Below are 21,417 nucleotides of genomic sequence, written 5' to 3' on the forward strand. Positions count from 1 at the left end.
TTAAGATAACATCAAATTGATCAGAAATACAGTGTAGACATTGTTAATGTTGTAAATGGCTATTGTAGCTGGAAATGGCTGATTTTTTTATGGAATATCTACATAGGCGCACAGAGGCCCATTATCAGCAACCATCAGTCCTGTGTTCCAATGGCACGTTGTGTTTGCTAATCCAAGTTTATCATTTAAAAAGGCTAATTGCTCATTAGAAAACCCTTTTGCAATTATGTTAGCACAGCTGAAAAATGTTGTGCTGATTTAAAGAAGCAGTAAAACTGGCCTTCTTGAGACTAGTTGAGTATCTGGAGCATCAGCAATTGTGTGTTCGATTACAGGCTCAAAATGGCCAGAAACAAATAACTTTCTTCTGAAACTCGTCAGTCTATTCTTGGTCTGAGAAATGAAGGCTATTCCATGCGAGAAATTGCCAAGAAACTGAAGATCTCGTACAACGCTGTGTACTACTCCCTTCACAGAACAGCGCAAACTGGCTCTAACCAGAATAGAAAGAGGAGTGGGGTGCACAACTGAGCAAGAAACAGACGCCTCACAGGTCCTCAACTGGCAGCTTCATTAAATAGTACCCACAAAACACCATTCTCAACGTCAACAGAGAAGAGGCGACATCGGGATGCTGACATTCTAGGCAGAGTTGCAAAGAAAAAGCCCTATCCCAGACTGGCCAATAAAAATAAAAGATTAAGATGGGCAAAAGAACACTGGACCTTTTCTTTGCAACTCTGCCTAGAAGGTCAGCATCCCGGAGTCGCCTCTTCACTGTTGACGTTGAGACTGGTGTTTTGCGGGGCTATTTAATGAAGCTGCCAGTTGAGGACCTGTGAGGCGCCTGTTTGTCAAACTAGACACTAATGTATTTGTCCTCTTGCTCAGTTGTGCACCGGGGCCTCCCACTCCTCTTTCTATTCTGGTTAGAGCCAGTTTGCGCTGTTCTGTGATGGGAGTAGTACACAGCGTTGTACGAGATCTTCAGTTTCTTGGCAATTTCTCGCATGGAATAGCCTTCATTTCTCAGAACAAGAACAAAACAAGGACATTTCTAAGTGACCCCAAACTTTTGAACGGTAGTGTATGTTCGGCAACATTCACATGAACCATCCGTCTGAGGTTAAGGCCATGCATAGAGCATTCATAACAGGATAAATAAACAATTATAACAGCCAATGTAAGCTAGTTGGCTAGAAAGTGGCTAGGCTGTATGAAGGAGAGTGTTCCTGGATGATCCTCCACATTGTAAACTATACTGTTGTTGAAGTCCGGCACAATAAATTTGACCGTGCATTTCCCTAGGAGTGAACACAACGACACCTTGTTGAAATAAGCAGAGCCAGACAATCCAGGCAGGGCAGGTCTTTATTCTTGTGAACAAATGTGACCCTTCCTTTTAGTAAATATAGAAGCTCTAACGGCCATCGTTGGCAAGGAACCCGTATCTGTGCACAAACTTGGCTGTGGAAGAAGGGACTAAGTAGATTTGAAAATAAAGAAAAAAGGCACAGATTTAAATGAAAGGATTGTCCAAGTCTAACCACCTACAAGTGGAAAGACTGATTCTGTTTGGAATTAAATATACAGTTGCAATCAGACACAAAAAAATCACTGTTTTTGCTATGAAAATGAAATAAAATGATTCTTCAATAACTCACAGCTATCCTATTCAAGCACCAACACACACATTCACACAGGCACATACAACAGCAGATATCATGTTAACAATGTCTGTTGAATTCGTTTCTGTCCCAGTCCCAAAAGCACTGCTGCTGCTGGCAAAATTGTTGGAAACCATGAAGTTTCCCATGGCCATGAATGAGAAGGGAGGGTTTGTGGCTAGATGGTATACAGCTACGGTAAAAAAGTTGTATGTTCTAGTCGTGCCGGGAGAGTTTTTGCATTTTAGCTAACTCTAACCCTTTACCTAACCTTAACCTAATTATCCTAACCTGCTGTGTAAGTTATCCTAGCCTGCTACAAAAAGTCAATTCTGTCCATAGCTGAAAACCATTTAGTCAAAACCAGGGAGGGGTGCAGCAGTGATGCATGCTGGGATTGCCCATCACATCATTTGATCTTCATGGTGAGCTTGGTGTACTAGTAGTCTATTCCAATATGGTGAGCAGAGAAACATGCCACAACACATACTGTAGGGAAAGGCACATCATGGCTTGTTGTCTAAACAGGGAAACAGCACACAGACTGCATGCAGAAAATGGAGCTCAGTCCTCTTATTGCATGGAAAATGTTTCTTATCATCAGATTTGACTGTACAGTATTCATGACACTCCAGTGGTCTGCCATTTGCTGGGTTTGTAACAAGAACATTTGGATCATATCATTCATTAACAATACTCCAGATTCAGCAGCCTATATTCGCTCACACACACACTTATTGTTCAGAGTCTGGAAGGCTTATTACATGTTATTGGACAAAGCATTTTAAGCCTTTTAGCTATGCTTATTAGACGCTAAGGCCTCTGACACATTCCTCTCCCAATAGATATTTACTGCAGGGCCAGGGAGGGCAAACAGCATTGAAAACTTCTCTTTAAATAAGGCCTAGAGTAGTATAGTTGGTCTTGTTCTCAAACTACTGTCTTGCATAAAACATGAATGCCTATGTAACAATACAAAATATCTCTTTTGGAAATCATTCTCTTGGCTTGATAATATAAAATGTTCAAAGACCAGTGGATAGCACAGTTTAAGGTAGTGTAAGGCTTTCATGTGTTTGCTTTTTTACTTTCCAACCTCTTATCTATGACATCCTTTTCAAGATGGTGACCCTTTTCTCTACACTGACAAACCAGTCCACTCAAACAGATCAACATAGCATAATGTATTCCCAGGCTCAATGTCTCTGCAACATTAAAACATCACAATTTCAACACAAAGTCAACAATAATAGATTTTAGTGACCTTGTCTGCTTTGTAAGTTCATCTGCTATGTTGTTGGAGTGAGCAGTCATAGGGATATATGGGCTGTGTTCATCTATGCTGTACGGAAAAGTCAGGACTGCACTCAGAATGTCAATGGAGGAATACAAAATCAGTTCTTTAAGCAGCACAGAGACAGACAGGCATGTCTTTTTCCCTCCTCTTGATTTGAGGAAAGAGGTGAGGGGGAGGGATTGCTGGCAAGTAAGGGGTACAGCTTTTATTTAAACCCCTCCCATGTCTCCGACACGTTCCCTCGGCTCCGCCTCCTGATTCCGGCCAGCTTGCCTTTGGCGAGGGCCGTCCACCTGACAGCCGTGGAATCCCGTGATTCTGACAGGTTGGCGTAGTGCGACGAGTCTTCCTCTAGACCCAGACCTGCCCAAGAGGGCAGACCCAGCGGGAGCCCCAGAGCCTGGGGGAAGGACACAGGCGAGTCCCTGGTCCCACTCTGAGCCTCCATTGCCTCGTCGGTGGGTGTCTCGGTTGGGTCGGCCAACTGCGGTGGCTCCCAGCCCTCCATCTTGTCCAGTTTCCTGGTGGGCGTGATCTGCCTCATCGTCATGGTGACGCTGTCCCAGAAGCAGTGGCCCTTCTCTGTGATTGGCTTATTCTTCTCCTTCCCTTCCTCCTTGTTCTTCTTGTGGGACCTTGATCAAAGACAGACAGAGAGGGGATGAAGAGGACTATGAGTACAAAAAGCAGTAAGAACATACTAAAATCATTGTTCCTTGATGTCCAATGTAGTTGTGTACATGTACGCATGGGTACTCCCCTACCCACATCCTAAATACACTATTAGAAAAAAGGTGCTATCTAGAACCTAAAAGGATTCTTTGGCTGTCCCCATAGGAGAACCCTTTTTGGTTCCAGGTAGAACCCTTTACAAAGAGGGTTCTACATGGAAGCCAAAAGTGTTCTACCTGGAACCAAAAAGGGTTCTCCTATTGGGACAGCCGAAGAACCCTTTTGGAACCCTTTTTTCTAAGAGTGTAGAACATGCAGGATACTAGGACATGAGGGTGTGGGATGGTAAAGTATATGTTTTTTACCCCTATTGTATATTTACCCCTCTGCTTATCCAGTAGGAGTATGCATGACAACGGGGCATCCTAAGCCCCCACACCTACTCCTTTAGAGACTTATTTTATTCCCCTCCCCCTCACTTCCCCTACTGCGTCGGTAGGACATTAAAGTAGGAGTGTGGTGCGTTCCCCATTGAGAGGGGCATTGTATAGGGATCCCAGAGGTATTGTACTTCTGCCACTGAATGATGAGTTACCCTCCATACATTCCACTACCCTGGGGAGACAGGATGTTGACGTGAGCCAGTGAACGCAACCCTGTCTAGTATCTAACATTACATGAGTCATTGAAAATAGCCCCATTTAACATGAAAGGCCCATGTTGTATAACATTGTTGTATAGCATTGCTCGAACTCAACCCTGTGCCATCCTCCCATGAACACTGCCTAGTGCCTACCTCTAGTGTCAGTCTGCCACTCTACCTTGGATGTCTCTCTGTTCCCTGTCAGACTGTCTGTCTCTCTATCTGACTCTCTATGTCTATCAGTCCGTCTGCATGTCTGTGTTCAGGAGGCTCTATCCAGGATTAGGTGGTTTTGGGAGAGCAGCAGCGCCAGCAGAGCTTACTGTAGGCCTCACCTTCTCAGAGAGGTCAAAGGAGACAGGACATTCATCTGACTGAGGGAGGGAAGACACACTGTGCTTATCTCACCCTCTCCCTCTGAGCCCAACTAAATGTTTTATGGGGCCAGTCCTATTGCACCTTGTAGCTAATTCAGGAAATAAGAGTTGTATTGGGGCTATGTCATGTACTGTAGGTTTCAGAGGGAGCAAAAGAATGGCATACGCAAACTTGCCTGCACTTTATGTTATATGTCATGATGATAGTACAGTATATGATCCATCTCACCCTCTGCGATCGGCCAGTGTGACCCCTGTCAGTAGGAAGTGCTCGTCATCCTGAGAAGAAAACATCTTCTTATCCCTCTTCTCCTTCTTGGACTTGACTTTCTTCACTTTCACATCCTGGGAGACCCAAACACAAACAAACATCAGAGCACCGCTAAATTAGAGCCCGACCGATATGTTTATTTGGGGTCCGATACAGATTCCACTTTTTTGGGGGCAAAACCTACTGATACCGATATATCTGCCGATATACCGTTTACATCAGGGAAATTATAAAGTGTCATTCTTCCACTGAATTCTCATAAATTGCCATCCAAAAGAGCAATTTTCCAAATTACTACGCTTCAAATGTTGATTTCATACATTGTGACAATAATGACACGTCATGAAAATGGCCGCAAACGTTCAGATAGGCATGAGATTCCCCTTTTTCCATTTATCGGCGGAGTTATCGGACGATACCGATATAGCGCTAAAAGGCCAATTTCGGTCGGGCTCTACTGTAAACACGACTGTAAATCCTAAGTAGGTTTTCATAAGCTCTAGAATGATAATCATAACAGTTCTATGGTGTTTTACGACTATTGGCTTCCACCACCAGAACAGTGTTTTTAAGTGAAGAGATGAACTCAAATTAATGGATTAAATCGAAATTGAATACAGGTATTGGTCATTTATGTGTAAAATGGGGTAACAGTTATAGCACAGTCATCTCGGCTCCAGCCCTGGCACTGAGGAGAGAGAGAGAGGGGGGAGAGAGAGAGGGAGAAAGAAAGAGAGAGAGAGAGCAGTCAGTATTCACTTGGCTGGTCAGGACATTCCAGTAGAACACCCTCCCACTCCCACCTAACCCACCGACTCATCTGTCACATCAGAATTCCAGCCTTATTTTTTTCAAATAATGTGGCCGAATTCAACTACTTCTATTTGAAGTATTTGAAAGTATTTTCAAATAATGTCCTATAAATGTAGGCTATTTGAAACTATTTTCAAATGTTTCCAAATACATTATAAATACCCCTAGGACCAAACAGACCTGGGTTCAAACGCATGGAGCATTTAAATATTTGTATTTGAACTGTATTTGTGTATGAGTATTTTCAAATACATGCCAATACTTTCCAAATGCATTTCCAAATACATTCCAATATTCAACTACTGTCCAAATATTTACATCGAAATGTGAAAGTAATTGAAATACTTAAAATAGTATTTGAACGCAGGTCTGCTCTCCGCGCAGGGAATGCCTATTCTGATCCCAGGGAACACCCATCCTGATCCCGGCCCTTTAGCAGTAGTTGGCTCACTGTCCCTCTTTTTGTTCTTGTCCCTCTCTTTATTCCCAATGTCAAATATTAAGGTCATATCGTTTAAACCAACTCACATCTGACCTGTTCCTTTCACATTAGAACATTCCTGGCATTTCTGATAAATATTCAGGATACTCGTAATGGACTCCAAATGATCTGTACCCTCATAACATTTGAGGTTACCCGTCAACAAGCCACTGTGTATGAGTCTGGTAAGAGGCTGTTTCTATGGAACTAAAATATACATACACACACACACACACACACACACACTTTTCCCAGTTCAGTCCTTGTTGTTCTGGAACAAAGGACAGAGAACACAGGACAACACAAACAAACAGTAGTCTGCAGACTAAACCAACCAAAATATAAACAGAAACACAAAAGGGCCATGAAAGCTCTTATAATCCCAGATTCACATTGTTGAACCCAGAAACCTCCATTTACTAAAGACAGGGTCCTGTTTTCCCTCTTTGCAGTGAAGTAGGCAACAGACATCCACACGCTCTGCAATGTCATACACACACACACAGACACGTGCCCTCTACCACTGCATAGTTGGCTGCACCCTTCCTCTCTTTATCCTCTGCTCACTTCACACATTCACACACACACACACACACACACACACACACACACACACACAGCGCCACCGTGCACATGTACAGTAAACCCATACGTAAAAATGTATGCACACATGACTGTAAGTCGCTTTGGATAAAAGCGTCTGCTAAATGGCATATTATATTATTATTATACACACTGTGTGATTTGTTAAGTTTATGGGGAATGCCATTGGTTGTATTTACACACAGTTTGATGAATGTGTCATTAAAATACCTTACAGTCTACAGCCCCTAATAAAGGAGGGGGGGGGGTTAATAAATATCAGATATGATTAGTCTTCTTCTCATCCTCTCCTTCTTTCATCCACATACCAGGGGGGAGTGCTGGGACAGGAGAATGAAGATTAGTTGAGGTTGAGACATCCCAGCAAGCACATAACATTCTGAGAACCATATGTTTCTTAGAGCTTGGTGAGAGCGTGGTTGTCCTGTGGTATTGTTTTAAGAATGTCATACCAAGGATCATTAGCTATTTGATTTTGAATTTTTAGAACCCTTGAAGTATCAAACAAATATATTAAAACATTTAATGAAAAACTTTTTTTTTTGCCTTTCAACTATTAGCCCATACAAACGCATTGAATAACAGATTCACTACATGGATTTTGTGAGAATAATGATTTTCGGGATGTCTCGTGGTCTGACAAACACTGCTCTAGCTATGTCACTTTTCACCGCAGATGTGGAAGTGCGACATAGGCGGATGCTGACAGATTTTTATGGGGATTTGTGTATTATGCTAATTAGATTTCTGTGGGGACGTGGACATCGACCTTAGGGGGTTAAGAAAAAACAACTGTGAAAATGTCTATCTTATACACTTTTTTCCAAACAAGATGGAGAAAAACAGAGCATATTGAGTCTTCCTTATTTTGTAATGATTGATAATCAGAAATCAGAATAGTAATACCTTTTACTGTGAATGAGTTACAGACGTTTTAGTGACTGGTGGTATTCTTCTAGAATTCTATGGAACGTTCTGTGATCAGACACCTTTTCTGGATAGTATATTAAACACATATGCACCAAAACATATTACAAATGGCATTTAGTTTTACATTTGATAAGGAAAGAACTACACAAGTAATATAATGTTAATAAAACAACTTTATTGAAATAATAAGATTAGGGGAATAAATTGTCTCATTCAAACCTGAAAACAAAGTGCAAGTTACATCATGCTATCATAACCATAACATTCACTTCAGGGATATTGTCATCAAAATTGAACTGGAATTACAATATATTATAAGAATAAGGCATATAATAACAATAATTGGCTTTGACAACTTCAATTTCTTCTTACATACATTTACATTCCACTAGGCCTTTAACCGGATACACAGAGAGTATTAAATGCATGCAAGAAAGGGGAAATGACCAGTGACAATCTGAGCTACTGGGTGAATACTAGGATTCCCTTTACTAGTACCTAGCTATGTATACAGTGCATTCGGAAAGTATTCAGACCCCATGACATTTTCCACATTTTGTTACATTACAGCCTTATTCTAAAATGGATTAAATTGGTCTGAATACTTTCCGAATGCACTGTATCCTGTGAGGGTGTGATTGTCCGTCAGCCCAGTTTGCAGCCTCAGCAGCATGTTGTTCCAGTCTCTCCAGTCCCTGCCTATCCTTGTCACCGTGGAGCACAGGTGACATGTCTATAGTGTCGTCCTCCTCACAAAGGTCTGAGAGCTGACAGTCCATCAGTGTCCGAGAGTGAGAAATAGTATTTTAAAAACATACATAGACCTAATTTATATATAGGCCAAATAGCAGGGGTGAAAGTAAGCCGGCAAAATAAATTGTGGGGGTACACCGGTCACACTAATTAAAACATAGATTACAAGAAAACTGTAGGCTATTACACTATTTATCATTACAGCATAGACGCGCGCGCCAGCAGTGTATGCATCAATTCAGGTTACAAGACTTGTGTAGGCCTAATGAATGACAACACCAAATGTCATTCATAACACTTTTTAGTGTTTTGTAAGTGATGTCTCTTTGCACTTATCAAATGGCACTGTATGGATGCCGGAATGATTTTAGAGTGGAGTAGCCTAATATTTGGAATAGTAACTGAAGTCTGGACACTGACTGTAGGCCTCACATATAGTCTATTATAATATTCTCATGCAGAATTAATTGTTCCTCGCAGTAAAATTATAGACCAAATTTACTCCGGGAACAGGAGTGGAGAAACGTGATTTATTTCGTTCAGCATCTTGAGAGAATGCGAATGCGCACTTAGGTACCTGTTGTGTGGTCTAAGCGTGCAATTTCTTTCAGCGACATAAAAGCTAACAGTATTTCATTTTCAACCACAAAATACCTATCCAAGATTAACTGAAATACTATCAGAAACATGTTGGATTGTTTTCACAGCTTTTAATTTCTTTAAAACTGGTCAAAGTAATGTCATTTAGAAATCTCCCTGGTCCCTAAACGTCCTTGCTCCATGAGAGAAGCAGAAATGAAAGACAAAATGTTATCGATGTCAACTAGAATGTTGATGATGCATTTATCATTCTATCGATTTCTGATATTATTTTGGTGAACAAGGCTTTACTTAGTATTCTAAATGACCATCAAGTAATTACAGAAGAGAAGCTGCATGTAGAGTTGAAGTCGGAAGTTTACATACACTTAGGTTGGAGTCATTAAAACTCGTTAACAAACTATAGTTTAGGCAAGTCCGTTAGGACATCTACTTTGTGCATTCACACAAGTAATTTTACCAACAATTGTTTACAGACAGATTATTTCACTTATAATTCACTGTATCACAATTCCAGTGGGTCAGAAGTTTAAATACACTAAGTTGACTGTGCCTTTAAAGAGCTTGGAAAATTCCAGAAAATGATGTCATGGCTTTAGAAGCTTCTGATAGGCTAATTGACATCACTTGAGTCAATTGGAGGTGTACCTGTGGATGTATTTCAAGGCCTACCTTCAAACTCAGTGCCTCTTTGCTTGACATCATGGGAAAATCAAAAGAAATCAGCCAAGACCTCAGAAAAAAATGGTAGTCCTCCACAAGTCTGAAGGTACCACGTTCATCTGTACAAACAATAGTACGCAAGTATAAACACCATGGGACCATGCAGCCGTCATACCGCTCAGGATGGAGACGCGTTCTGTCTCCTAGAGATGAACATACTTTGGTGCGAAAAGTGCAAATCAATCCCAGAACAACAGCAAAGGACCTTGTGAAGATGCTGGAGGAAACAGGTACAAAAGTATCTATATCCACAGTAAAAATGAGTCCTATATCGACATAACCTGAAAGGCCGCTCAGCAATGAAGAAGCCACTGCTCCAAAACCGCCATAAAAAAAGCCAGACTACGGTTTGCAACTGCACATGGGGACAAAGATCATACTTTTTGGAGAAATGTCCTCTGGTCTGATGAAACAAAAATAGAACTGTTTGGCCATAATGACCATCGTTATGTTTGGAGGAAAAAGGGGGTTGCTTGCAAGCCGAAGAAGACCATCCCAACCGTGAAGCGCGGGTGGCAGCATCATGCTGTGGGGGTACTTTGCTGCAGGAGGGACTGGTGCACTTCACAAAATAGATGGCATAATGAGGAAGGAAAATTATGTGGATATATTGAAGCAACATCTCAAGACATCAGTCAGGAAGTTAAAGCTTGGTCGCAAATGGGTCTTCAAAATGGACAATGACCCCAAGTATACTTCCAAAGTTGTGGCAAAATGGCTTAAGGACAAGATATTGGAGTGGCCATCACAAAGCCCTGTCCTCAATCGTATAGAAAAATTGTGGGCAGAACTGAAAAAGAGTGTGCGAGCAAGGAGGCCTACAAACCTGACTCAGTTACACCAGCTATGTCAGGAGGAATGGGCCAAAATTCACCCAATTTATTGTGGGAAGCTTGTGGAAGGCTACCCGAAACGTTTGACCCAAGTTAAACAATTTAAAGGCAATGCTCCCAAATACTAATTGAGTGTATGTAAACTTCTGACCCACTGGGAATGTGATGAAAGAAATAAAAGCTGAAATAAATAAATCATTCTCTCTACTATTATTCTGACATTTCACATTCTTAAAATAAAGTGGTGATCCTAACTGACCTAGGACAGGGAATTTTTACTAGGATTAAATGTCAGGAATTGTGAAAAACTGAGTTTAAATGTATTTGGCTAAGGTGTATATAAACTTCCGACTTCAACTGTATTTAGTTAGCTAGCTAATGATTACTGTAGCTTAATAGCAATCCTACAGCAGCCCTCTCTTCTGCCTGGCTGGCTAGCTAGCTACCTTCATATCTAATCACTAATGTTAGCCAGTTCATTTTAGCTAGGTCTAGCTCATACCTAATGACAAATGCTCTTCAAATTGTCAATATGAGCATTTTATTTTATACGGTTATCAATGAAAACATTTACATAAAAAAGACAAAACAAGAGCTAAATCAAGCAGCTAGGCTAGCTAGCTACCTTGTCTTGTTTTGGTTGATTGTTTACTTGGATTGTTATCAAAAATGTCATTTCACAGACTCATTTTATCAATCTGAAAAAAAATACTCTAAAATGTACACACTATAATTACCAACATAAAAACGATTGTATACCGTTTCTTACCTTAATATTGTTGTCCTGACACAGCTGTCAAAGTTGTGAGAAACCTTTCAGGTTCAGTAGAGGCGAGGCGCCTCCTGGTGATAGCATTCACTTTCAGTCACCATGTCAAAACTCACAATTTGCTCTCCTACCAATGAAGCATGGTCGTCAGTCGTTACTACGGCAATTCAAGATGGCACTACTCATACCTCTAATGAATGTTGTTCAAGATCAAAATACTAAAAATAGAGATGTTTCATAGTTACAAGTACAGTCATGGTCAAAAGTTTTGAGAATGACACAAGTATTGGTCTTCACAAAGTTTTCTGCTTTAGTGTTTTTTGATATTTTTGTCAGATGTTACTATGGTATACTGAAGTATAATTACAAGCATTCCATAAGTGTCAAAGGCTTTTATTGACAATTACATGAAGTTTATGCAAAGAGTCAATATTTGCAGTGTTGACCCTTCTTTTTCAAGACCTCTGCAATCCGCCCTGGCATGCTGTCAATTAACTTCTGGGCCACATCCTGGCTGATGACAGCCCATTCTTGCATAATCAATGGTTGGAGTTTGTCAGAATTTGTGGGTTTTTGTTTGTCCACCTGCCTCTTGAGGATTGACCACAAGTTCTCAATGGGATTAAGGTTTGGGAAGTTTCCTGGCCATGAACCCAAAATGCGATGTTTTGTTCCCCGAGCCACTTAGTTATCACTTTTGCCTTATGGCAAGGTGCTCCATCATGCTGGAAAAGGCGTTCGTCACCAAACTGTTCTTGGATGGTTGGGAGAAGTTGCTCTCGGAGGATGTGTTGGTACCATTCTTTATTCATGGCTGTGTTCTTAGGGAAAATTATGAATGAGCCTACTCCCTTGGCTGAGAAGCAACCCCACACATGAATGGTCTCAGGATGCTTTACTGTTGGCATGACACAGGACTGATGGTAGCGCTCACCTTGTCTTCTCCGGACAAGCTTTTTTCCCGATGCCCCAAACAATCGGAAAGGGGATTCATCAGAGAAAATGACTTTACCCCAGTCCTCAGCAGTCCAATCCTTGTACCTTTTGCAGAATATCAGTCTGTCCCTGATGTTTTTCCTGGAGAGAAGTGGCTTCCTCACTGCCCTTCTTGACACCAGGCTATCCTCCAAAAGTCTTCGCCTCACTGTGCGTGCAGATGCACTCACACCTGCCTGCTGCCATTCTTGAGCAAGCTCTGCACTGGTGTGCCCCGATCCCGCAGCTGAATCAACTTTAGGAGACGGTCCTGGCACTTGCTGGACTTTCTTGGGCGTCCTGAAGCCTTCTTCACAACAATTGAACCTCTCTCCTTGAAGTTCTTGATGATCAGATAAATGGTTGATTTAGGTGCAATCTTACTAGCAGCAATATCCTTGCCTGTGAAGCCCTTTTTGTGCAAAGCAATGATGATGGCACGTGTTTCCTTGCAGGTAACCATGGTTAACAGAGGAAGAACAATGATTTCAAGCAACACCCTCCTTTTAAAGCTTCCAGTCTGTTATTTTAACTCAATCAGCATGACAGAGTGATCTCCAGCCTTGTCCTCGTCAACACTCTCACCTGTGTTAACGAGAGAATCACTGACATGATGTCAGCTGGTCCTTTTATGGCAGGGCTGAAATGCAGTGGAAATGTTTTTTGGGGATTAAGTTCATTTTCATGGCAAAGAGGGACTTTGCAATTAATTGCAATTCATCTGATCACTCTTCATAACATTCTGGAGTATATGCAAATTGCCATCATAAAAACTGAGGCAGCAGACTTTGTGAAAATTTATATTTGTGTCATTCTCAAAACCTTTGACCACGACTGTACATGTTTAGTATTAGTGGATTGAATACATCTCTTTGCTCAACTTTACTTCATGAAGTGTTTCCATTCTCCTTTAAGTGTGTTCAGGTGTGTTGCTGCGCCCACTAATTGGCCACACCTGATCCTAATGAGTGCTTGTTTCCTTTGAAATTGGGTCTGTTTGAATAGACTAAAATTAACAGCTTTGTATGCATAAAGAAACATGGCATGCTAGCTCCATCCTGGTGCGGAGTGGACAAATTCCATGGATAGAGAACATAATATTATAGGTTTGAATCTCACTGATGCCATGTCACAATAAAAAAGAAATGTCATGATTACTGCCTAAGGAAATGAATTTCCATGTGTCCTATCTGTACTTCAAAAAAGTTCACCTAAAATAAGCTAGCAGTGTTATTAAAAGTCTTATTGAAGGGCCTCCTGAGTGGCGCAACGGTCTAAAGCACTGCATCACAGTGTTGTGGCGTCACTACAGCCTGTGACCAGGAGTCCCATAGGGCGGCGCACAATTGGCCCAGTGTCGTCTGGGTTAGGGGAGGGTTTGGCCGGGAGGGCTATACTTAGCACTGTGGCAACTCCTTGTGGCGGGCCAGGCGCCTGCAGACTGACTTCGGTCGTCAGTTGGGAGGTGTTTCCTCCAACACATTGGTGCAGCTGTCTTCCCGGTTAAGCGAACGGGTGTTAAGAAGCGCGGTTTGGCGGGTCATGTTTCGGAGGATGCATGACTCGACCTTCGCCTCTCCCGAGCCTGTTGGGGAGTTGCAGCGATGAGACAAGATTGTAATCACGAAATTGGGGAGAAAAAGGGGGTAATAATTACAACTTAAAAATAAAAAGTCTTATTGAAAAATTCTGTGAAAGTTTTAAGGAAGTTATTCAAAAACCTCAAAATTACCTATAATTTCCTTTCTCAGTGAGTTAATAAAACCTCCATGAAAACTTTAATAGAACGAGAGTAAAATGTTCTCAGAACCTCCCTGCAACCTAAAAATAAACGTTCCCAGAAAAGGCAACATTTTCACATCCGTTGTCGGAAAGTTTTAAATACTTTCAGTTTTACCGGTCAGGAAACATATGGCATCATTCCCAGAACCAATGGGAAACCAAAAACATACGTTCCAACAACTTCCAAGGAACCAAATGTGCTAGCTGGGATGTCAATTGCTGTCCTTGATTTATACTGTCCTGAAGGTTTAGAACTATTAACAGAATTCTTTCTCTTATTCTACCACCCCCTCTATCTTACTTTCCCTAACTCTCAGTTACTGTCTTCCTCTCTCTTTCCCTCCTTGCCTCTTATTTTATGTCTATTTCTGATATGCTACCCAGGAAAAGGCTGAAAACAGCCCATATTGTCACGCCCTGGCTCTGGGGACTCTTAAATGTTGAGCCAGGGTGTGGACTTGTTATGTTTAGTTTTCTATGGGTTTTGTTCTAGATCGTTTATTTCTATGTTGGCCAGGGTGGTTCCCAATCAGAGACAGCTGTAGCTCGTTGTCTCTGATTGGGGACCATACTTAGGCAGCCTGTTTTCACCAGTTTATTGTGGGATCTTGTTCCGTATGGTTTGTTGTATTACCTAGGACTTCACGTATCGTTTTGTTGTTTTTGTTCGTGTTGTGTACACTTAATAAAGTATGTACGCCTATCACGCTGCGCCTTGGTCCGCTTCTCATAACGATCGTGACACATATTAATATATGTAATCTTAAAGCTGTCCCAATAGCAGAGTCCCAACAGCAGTCCCAACACCTTACCCCTGCTATACCTGGCTATCAGCGGAGCCTCGTCTGGCAGCGAAACAGTTAATTCAGCCTTATTTACTGCCTTTAAAAAAAACATAGTTGATATGGCTGACTTGCTTAAACAAATGTGGTTTCTACTGACAATTAAGATGTACAAACTATGGCATAAGGGGACGACAAGCACATAAGAGGTCATCTGTAATTTTGTTTAAGTCATTAATGAGCGAGCTAGGACGGACGTAGTCAATATAACTATTGTTCAGCACTTTTGAAATGTAAAGCGACAGAATTCAGAACATGGGCCGTTCCTACAGTGTTCTCCCTGTACACCAAGTCAGAACTGTAGGATAAATAAATGGGGCATATAAGCAGACAATGAAAGCTCTTACAATATTCGATGATTACATTTCTCTAAAACAGGTTATAGGTTACATGTGCACCACCAAGTCAGAACAGTAGGTGAAATTAAGAGGGGAAAATAGACCAAATTATTAATACAATACATTTTTGGACTCACCTTGTTGTGCTGTGCTCACTTGAACAGGAAGGTGGCGCGGCGGTCCCTTCGTGGGCAAATTTTGTCATCAAACTTTGTCATCAAAGTCTGGCATTCTCTGGATTTATGGTGCTTTCAAGACAACTGGGAACTCGGAAAAAAACAAGGTCGATTCATGACGATGTTAGTGATCTTCAGGTCTTAGCTCTAGAAAGAGGCCCGAGTTCCAGATTTACAATTCCGAGTTGGATGACCGTTCAAAACGTATTTTCCCAGTTGGAGCTCGTTTTTCCCGAGTTCCCAGTTGTCTTGAACTCACTGAGTTAACAGTTGTTTTAGCGCGGTACAAATCATGCTTCATTGACAGCACGCCCAATGTAAAATGTTTATCATTTTAAGCTTGGAAAAGAGACCCTTAATCCCAGACTTAGAATACACAGCCACTCCACTGAATAGCAGGCTAGTGATTGCTTTGCAATGCTTGCAGTTAGCCACTGATTCCTTCCAAACCACTCATTGTTGAATTTGCAATTTCCAACTTGTTTTGTAATGTTTATGTCCAATGGCCGGTGAGCACCGATACGATTTATCTATAATTTCTCTTCATTATTTCTCTTCATATGACAAGGATTAAAAAGGATTTGCCAGTAGATTGTCGGCTTGATTCATGATGATGACTGCTAGCTAAGATTTTGAAAGTATGATGTTGACATGATCAGTCCAATCAATGCTACTGTAGATATGACGTGATTTGACGTCATTTTATCTGTGGCCAATAACCTTAAGCCTTCTTTGATGGGCACTTCTAATGTAACTCTATAGCAGCACCCAAGGGGCTTGAATTTTCAAGCTCTACACTTAGACTTGGTGGTGATGTAGTTTCCCCATGAGTGACAGAACACTGAGCCAATCACGGCGCAACTAGAGAATATTACCAACACCTATGGGCCGTATTTTCCGCTGGCTGCCCCACCACCACAGAAAGCACTGAACTAGGCTGAAACCCCTGAATTTTAGAAACTCAAGTACTTTTTTGTTTGTTTTGTTTTTTACATTGTTTGCAAACTGATATGTGACACATATTAATGCCAAAATAACATGCAAAACAGGCAAGCCAAAAAAACAGGTGAGGCTCAAAACAGGTGGTGCTCTGCCCCACCTGCCCTGAATGACTGGTCGTCACTGGGTGGCCAGTAATAAACTGGTCCTGAACATCTCTAAAACTAAGATCATTGTATTTGGTGCAAATCATTCCCTAAGTTCTAGACCTCAGCTGAATGGTGTTGTTTTTGAACAAGTTGAGGAGACTACCTTAGATTGTAAACTGTCATGGTCAAAACATATAGATTCAATGGTTGTAAAGATGGGGAGAGGTCTGGCCGTAATAAAGAGATGCTTTTTTGACACCACACTCCACAAAGCAAGTCCTGCAGGCTCTAGTTTTATCTTATCTTGATTATTGTCCAGTCATATGGTCAAGTGCTGCAAAGAAAGACCTAGTTAAGATGCAGCTGGCCCAGAACAGAGCGGCACGTCCTGCTCTTCATTGTAATAAGAGGGCTAATATTAATCCTCTGCATGCCAGTCTCTCTTGGCTAAGAGTTGAAGAAAGACTGACTGCGTCACTTCTTGTTTTTATAAGAAACATTGTGTTAGAAATTCCAAATTGTTTGTATTGTCAACTTACACACAGCACTGACACACACTTACTCCACCAGACATGTCACCAGGGGTCTTTTCACAGTCCCCAGGTCCAGAACAAATTCAAGGAAACATACAGTATTATACAGAGCCATGGGTGCATGGAACTCCCTTCCATCTTACATAGCGTAATTGAACAGCAAACATGTTTTAAAAAAACAAATAAAGCAACACCTCATGGCAAAACGCCCCTCCCACATGTGACCTACTTGTTGTGTGTATGTACTGACATGTACAGTGCATTCGGAAAGTATTCAGACCCCTTGACTTTTTCCACATTTTGTTACATTACAGCCTTATTCTAAAATGGATTGTTTTAAAATGTCCCTCATCAATCTACACACAATACCCCATAATGATGAAGAAAAAACAAGTTTCTCGAATTTTTTGCAAATTTATAAATATGTGAAATATCACATTTAGACCCTTTACTCAGTACTTTGTTGAAGCACCTTTGGCAGCTATTACAGCCTCAAGTCTTCTTGGATATGACTATACAAGCTTGACACACCTGTATTTGAGGAGTTTCTCCCATTTTTCTCTGCAGATCCTCAGGTTGGATGGAGAGCGTCACTGCACAGCTATTTTCAGGTCTCTCTAGAGATGTTTGATCGGGTTCAAGTCCGGTCTCTGGCTAGGCCACTCAAGGACATTCAGATACTAGTCCCGAAGCCACTCCTGTGTTGTCTTGGCTGTGTCCTTAGGGTTGTTGTCCTGTTGGAAGGTGAACCCGCCCCAGTCTGAGGTGCTGAGCGCACTGGAGCAGGTTTTCATCAAGGATCTCTCTGTACTTTGCTCCGTTCATCCTGACTAGTCTCCCAGTCCCTGCTGCTAAAACACATCCCACAGCATGATACTGCCATCACCATGCTTCACAGTAGGGATGGTGCCAGGTTTCCTCCAGACGTGAAGCTTGGCATTCAGGCCAAAGAGTTCAATCTTGGTTTCATCAGACCAGAGATTCTTGTTTCTCATAGTCTGAGAGTCTTTATGTGCCTTTTGGCAAACTGATTGGTGGAGTGCTGCAGAGATGGTTGTCCTTCTGGAAGGTTTTCCCATCTCCACAGAGGAACTCTGGAGCTCTGTCAGAGTTACTAACAGATTCTTGGTCACCTCCCTGACCAAGGCCCTTCTCCCCCGATTGCTCAGTTTGGCCAGGCGGACAGTTCTAGGAAGAGTCTTGGTGGTTCCAAACTTCTTCCATTTAAGAATGATGGAGGCCACTGTGTTCTTGGGGACCTTCAATGCTGCAAGCATTTTTTGGTAGCCTTCCCCAGATCTGTGCCTCGACACAATCCTGTATCGGAGCTCTACGGACAATTCCTTCGACCTCATGGCTTGGGTTTTGCTCTGACATGCACTGTCAACTGTGGGACCTTATATAGACAGGTGTGTGCCTTTCTAAATCATGTCCAATCAATTGAATTTACCACAGATGGACTCCAATCAAGTTGTAGAAACATCTCAAGGATGATCAATGGAAAACAGGATGCACCTGAGCTCAATTCCGAGTCTCATAGCAAAGGGTCTGAATACTTATGTAAATAAGGTTTTTCTTTTTTTTCTTTTTTTTTATAAATTTGCAAACATTTCTAAAAACCTGTTTCACTTTGTCATTATAGGGTATTGTGAGTAGATTGATGAGGATTCTTTTGTTTTTTAAATCCATTTTAGAATAAGGCTGTAATGTAACAAAATATGGAAAAAGGAAGATGTCTGAATACTTTCTGAATGCACTGTATGTGTAACTGATAGATGCACACACACTAGATGTTCATGTTTTTAAATGTACGTCTTTTGTCTGTACTGTCTTTTTCGTAATGTTTCGGACCCCAGTAAGACTAGCTGTCATCATTGGAGTCGGCTAATGGGGATCCTAATCAATTAATCTCTCTCTCTCTCTCTCTCTCTCTCTCTCTCTCTCTCTCTCTCTCTCTCTCTCTCTCTCTCTCTCTCTCTCTCTCTCTCTCTCTCTCTCTCTCTCTCTCTCTCTCTCTCTCTCTCTCTCTCTCTCTCTCTCTCTCTCTCTCTCTCTCTCTCTCTCTCTCTCTCTCTCTCTCTCTCTCTCTCTCTCTCTCTCTCTCTCTCTCTCTCTCTCTCTCTCTCTCTCTCTCTCTCTCTCTCTCTCTCTCTCTCTCTCTCTCTCTCTCTCTCTCTCTCTCTCTCTCTCCCTCCCTCCCTCCCTCCCTCCCTCCCTCCCTCCCTCCCTCCCTCCCTCCCTCCCTCCCTCCCCAAGGCTGTTCAGTTATTTATTGGTGTAGTCTCTCCCTGTGTTGTCCGGTGTAAACTGTGGATCAGGTTTACTACAGTCCAAATCCATGCAGCAACACTGAGACCAGCAGTGACGCCAAGTATGCAGCTGTGTGTGCGTGTGTACTATAGTATACAGTAAACTACTCAGCGTTTTCCTTAACCTTCACCTCCAGGACACCATAGCCAGCATAGCCGCAACAGCCCAGTGTAATCTCCATGCAGCCAAGCAAGCAGGCCGCTCACCTCACTAAGCTCTGTGTGTGAGATGGCAGCTTTCCCCTCCACGCCACACAGAACAATGGACGTCTTATTGGAAATAATGTATTTAATCCATACCTTGGTATTACTGCAGTCTACACGATCAAATGGGTATACATCAAGTTCTAAAATTTAATATGTTGTTTTTTACCATACAAAGTAATGAAGGCATTATACTGTAGTCTATAACTCTGTCTCAGTAGACTACTGTAAGCATACAACTGACCCATGCTGTTGGCGATTCTAATCATGGCTTTCTATGCGGGCAACTCTTGCTATTTTGAGCCTTGCTTTGTTTCACACCAATTACTCCCCACCAAATCCTGACTCCTCTAAAGAATGTTCGGCTTCCTTCCCTCTCGTACCAACCCAGCCGTCCCCAATCCTCACTTACAAACAGGTTATGAAATACCACCACATCTTGTCCACTGATTTAAACAGCTACAGTAACAGTTAGCACACCTCCCTGGGGTATCTACACACAAACACGACATGGTTAGGATATATGGTGGTTTATGTACACATTCCAGCAGCATCTCATCAAAACAGGTTATGAAATACCCCATGAGATCACACACACACACACACACACACACACACACACACACACACACACACACACACACACAGTAGGGGAGAGCAACAAACCTTTGTTGACAGAAACAACAAGGGACACCTGTTTATCGTACCACAACAAACAGATAACAAAAGCTAAGACACAAAAACACATCAAACACACACACACACACACACACACACACACACATACACCTAATAACATCACCACAAACAGATATGAAGGTGATCTGTGGTGAGAAACAGAGCAGAGACACTGAGGGCTGGGCTGAGGGATGATGAGGGTTGAAGGTTGAGGTGGACGGATATCAGACAGCTAGAGTGATATCAGACAGCTACAGTGCAGTGTCAGAAAATTTGTCCACAGTGGTTGGAGGGGTGAGGGGGGGTGATGTAAGGGTATGATGTGTATGTACACTCCCCTAAGGATTTTTTGGACAGTGAAGCTACAACTAGGGCTGTTACGGTGACCGTATTACCGCCACACCGGCGGTCACGAGTCATGATGGCAGTCAAATTCCACGTGACCGTTTAGTCATGGTAATTAGGCTTCTCCAAGCTCTGATGCTGCTGATGGTCATTAGTAGCCTACCAAACTTGCTAACTGCCTGGTACTCAGCACTCTATTGTCCCTCTAATCACTCTGACAGCAATGCAAATGTAATCGATAATCGAATCAAACAGTTCATAAGTGCCCATGAGCTCATGTTGCACAACATTTCTATAGGCTATGCAATTGTGATGGCCTCTATTAAAAAAAGGAGTATCCCATCAGCTTTCTATAGGCTAGGCCTACTATATTTATTTCTCAACTTTCCTAATATTAAGCACATTTCTTCTCTTTGCAACAGGAGTTTAGCCTACCTGGCTGGCATGAAAATGAACCACGGGAAAAGCGTCCTCTGTGCGCTATTTAAGTGCATAGATGAAATGTATTTTTTCCTCCTGCCCCTGTTTCGAGACAGGTGCATGATAATGGTTCATTCTAAATCAAAACAAATTTCACACATACGGTATATTATTTAATATACAGTGGGGAGAACAAGTATTTGATACACTGCCGATTTTGCAGGTTTTCCTACTTACAAAGCATGTAGAGGTCTGTAATTTTTATCATAGGTACACTTCAACTGTGAGAGATGGA

The 21,417-nt window shown here is 41.9% G+C and overlaps 1 protein-coding gene across 2 annotated transcripts in view; it reads right to left on the reverse strand.

The window, feature by feature from the left end:
* Positions 1–1,357: 1,357 nt before the first annotated feature.
* Positions 1,358–21,417, reverse strand: part of si:ch211-225h24.2 (uncharacterized protein LOC564539 homolog) — a 32,743-nt gene continuing 12,683 nt past the window's right edge. Inside the window, exons 3-4 of one of the 2 annotated variants that reach the window (XM_041860377.2) lie at positions 4,886–5,001; positions 1,358–3,599 (exon numbers count right to left, since the gene is read on the reverse strand). In XM_041860377.2, coding sequence (XP_041716311.1) covers positions 3,170–3,599; positions 4,886–5,001 — 546 coding nt within the window. In that variant the 3' untranslated portion in view covers positions 1,358–3,169. Of the gene's footprint in view, positions 3,600–4,885; positions 5,616–21,417 lie in introns of both variants that reach the window. The other variant, XM_041860378.2, reaches the window with a different exon arrangement.

This window comes from Coregonus clupeaformis, chromosome 33, assembly GCF_020615455.1.
Source record: "Coregonus clupeaformis isolate EN_2021a chromosome 33, ASM2061545v1, whole genome shotgun sequence".
Classification (NCBI taxonomy): domain Eukaryota; kingdom Metazoa; phylum Chordata; class Actinopteri; order Salmoniformes; family Salmonidae; genus Coregonus; species Coregonus clupeaformis.